This window comes from Gekko japonicus, unplaced genomic scaffold (assembly GCF_001447785.1).
Source record: "Gekko japonicus isolate JY-2015 unplaced genomic scaffold, Gekko_japonicus_V1.1 scaffold120, whole genome shotgun sequence".
Lineage (NCBI taxonomy): Eukaryota > Metazoa > Chordata > Lepidosauria > Squamata > Gekkonidae > Gekko > Gekko japonicus.
The window spans coordinates 1,090,801-1,091,422 of record NW_015175973.1 but is presented as its reverse complement, the minus strand read 5'-3'; the positions used below and the strand labels follow the sequence as shown (position 1 = coordinate 1,091,422).

Below are 622 nucleotides of genomic sequence, written 5' to 3'. Positions count from 1 at the left end.
CCCCGCCCCGCCCCGCGGCCAGGAGGGCTGCCAGAAGCCAGCCAGCCGACTTCGCCGGCGGAGGACCCGGCTCGACGTCGCCTTCGGGGGGGAAAGACTGGCCTGCGCCCTCGGACTTCGCGGAGCCTGAAACTTGTCCGGGAGACCGGCGGCGGCGGCGGCGGCGGGGGGGATCGACGAGGACACACCGCCGCGCTGCCGCCTCCTCCGCGTGTCTGGCTGCCCGAGGACCACGATGCGGCGGCCGGCGGCGCTGGCTTGGCTCTGCCTGCTCCTCCTCCGCCTCGGCGCGGGGGCCCCCCAGCCCTGCCCGGCTCCCTGCTCCTGCTCCGGCAGCACGGTCGACTGTCACGGGCTGGCCCTGCGCGGCGTCCCCAGGAACGTCCCCCGCAACACCGAGAGGCTGTAAGTCGCCTGGGCTCCCCTCCCCCTCCCTCCCCCCCAGGTCACAGGTCGGGCGCGGACCGGGAGGCACCCGGGAGGCGAGGGAGAGGAGGAGGAGGAGGCCTGCCTGGGCTGGCACACGGGCGGCTGCGCTGCCCACCCGAGGGAGACGCGCCCCTCTCGGCTCTCTCTGCCCCGCCCCCCCCCCATGCCCCCCGCAGATCTGGATCTGGATGAT

At 76.0% G+C, this 622-nt stretch overlaps 1 protein-coding gene across 1 annotated transcript in view; it reads left to right on the top strand.

Moving 5' to 3' along the window:
• Positions 1-181: 181 nt before the first annotated feature.
• SLIT2 (slit guidance ligand 2) overlaps positions 182-622 on the top strand; it is a 455,701-nt gene continuing 455,260 nt past the window's right edge. Inside the window, exon 1 of the mRNA XM_015426100.1 lies at positions 182-405. Within this exon, the coding sequence (XP_015281586.1) occupies positions 236-405 (170 nt within the window). The 5' untranslated portion in view covers positions 182-235. The remainder of the gene's footprint in view (positions 406-622) is intronic.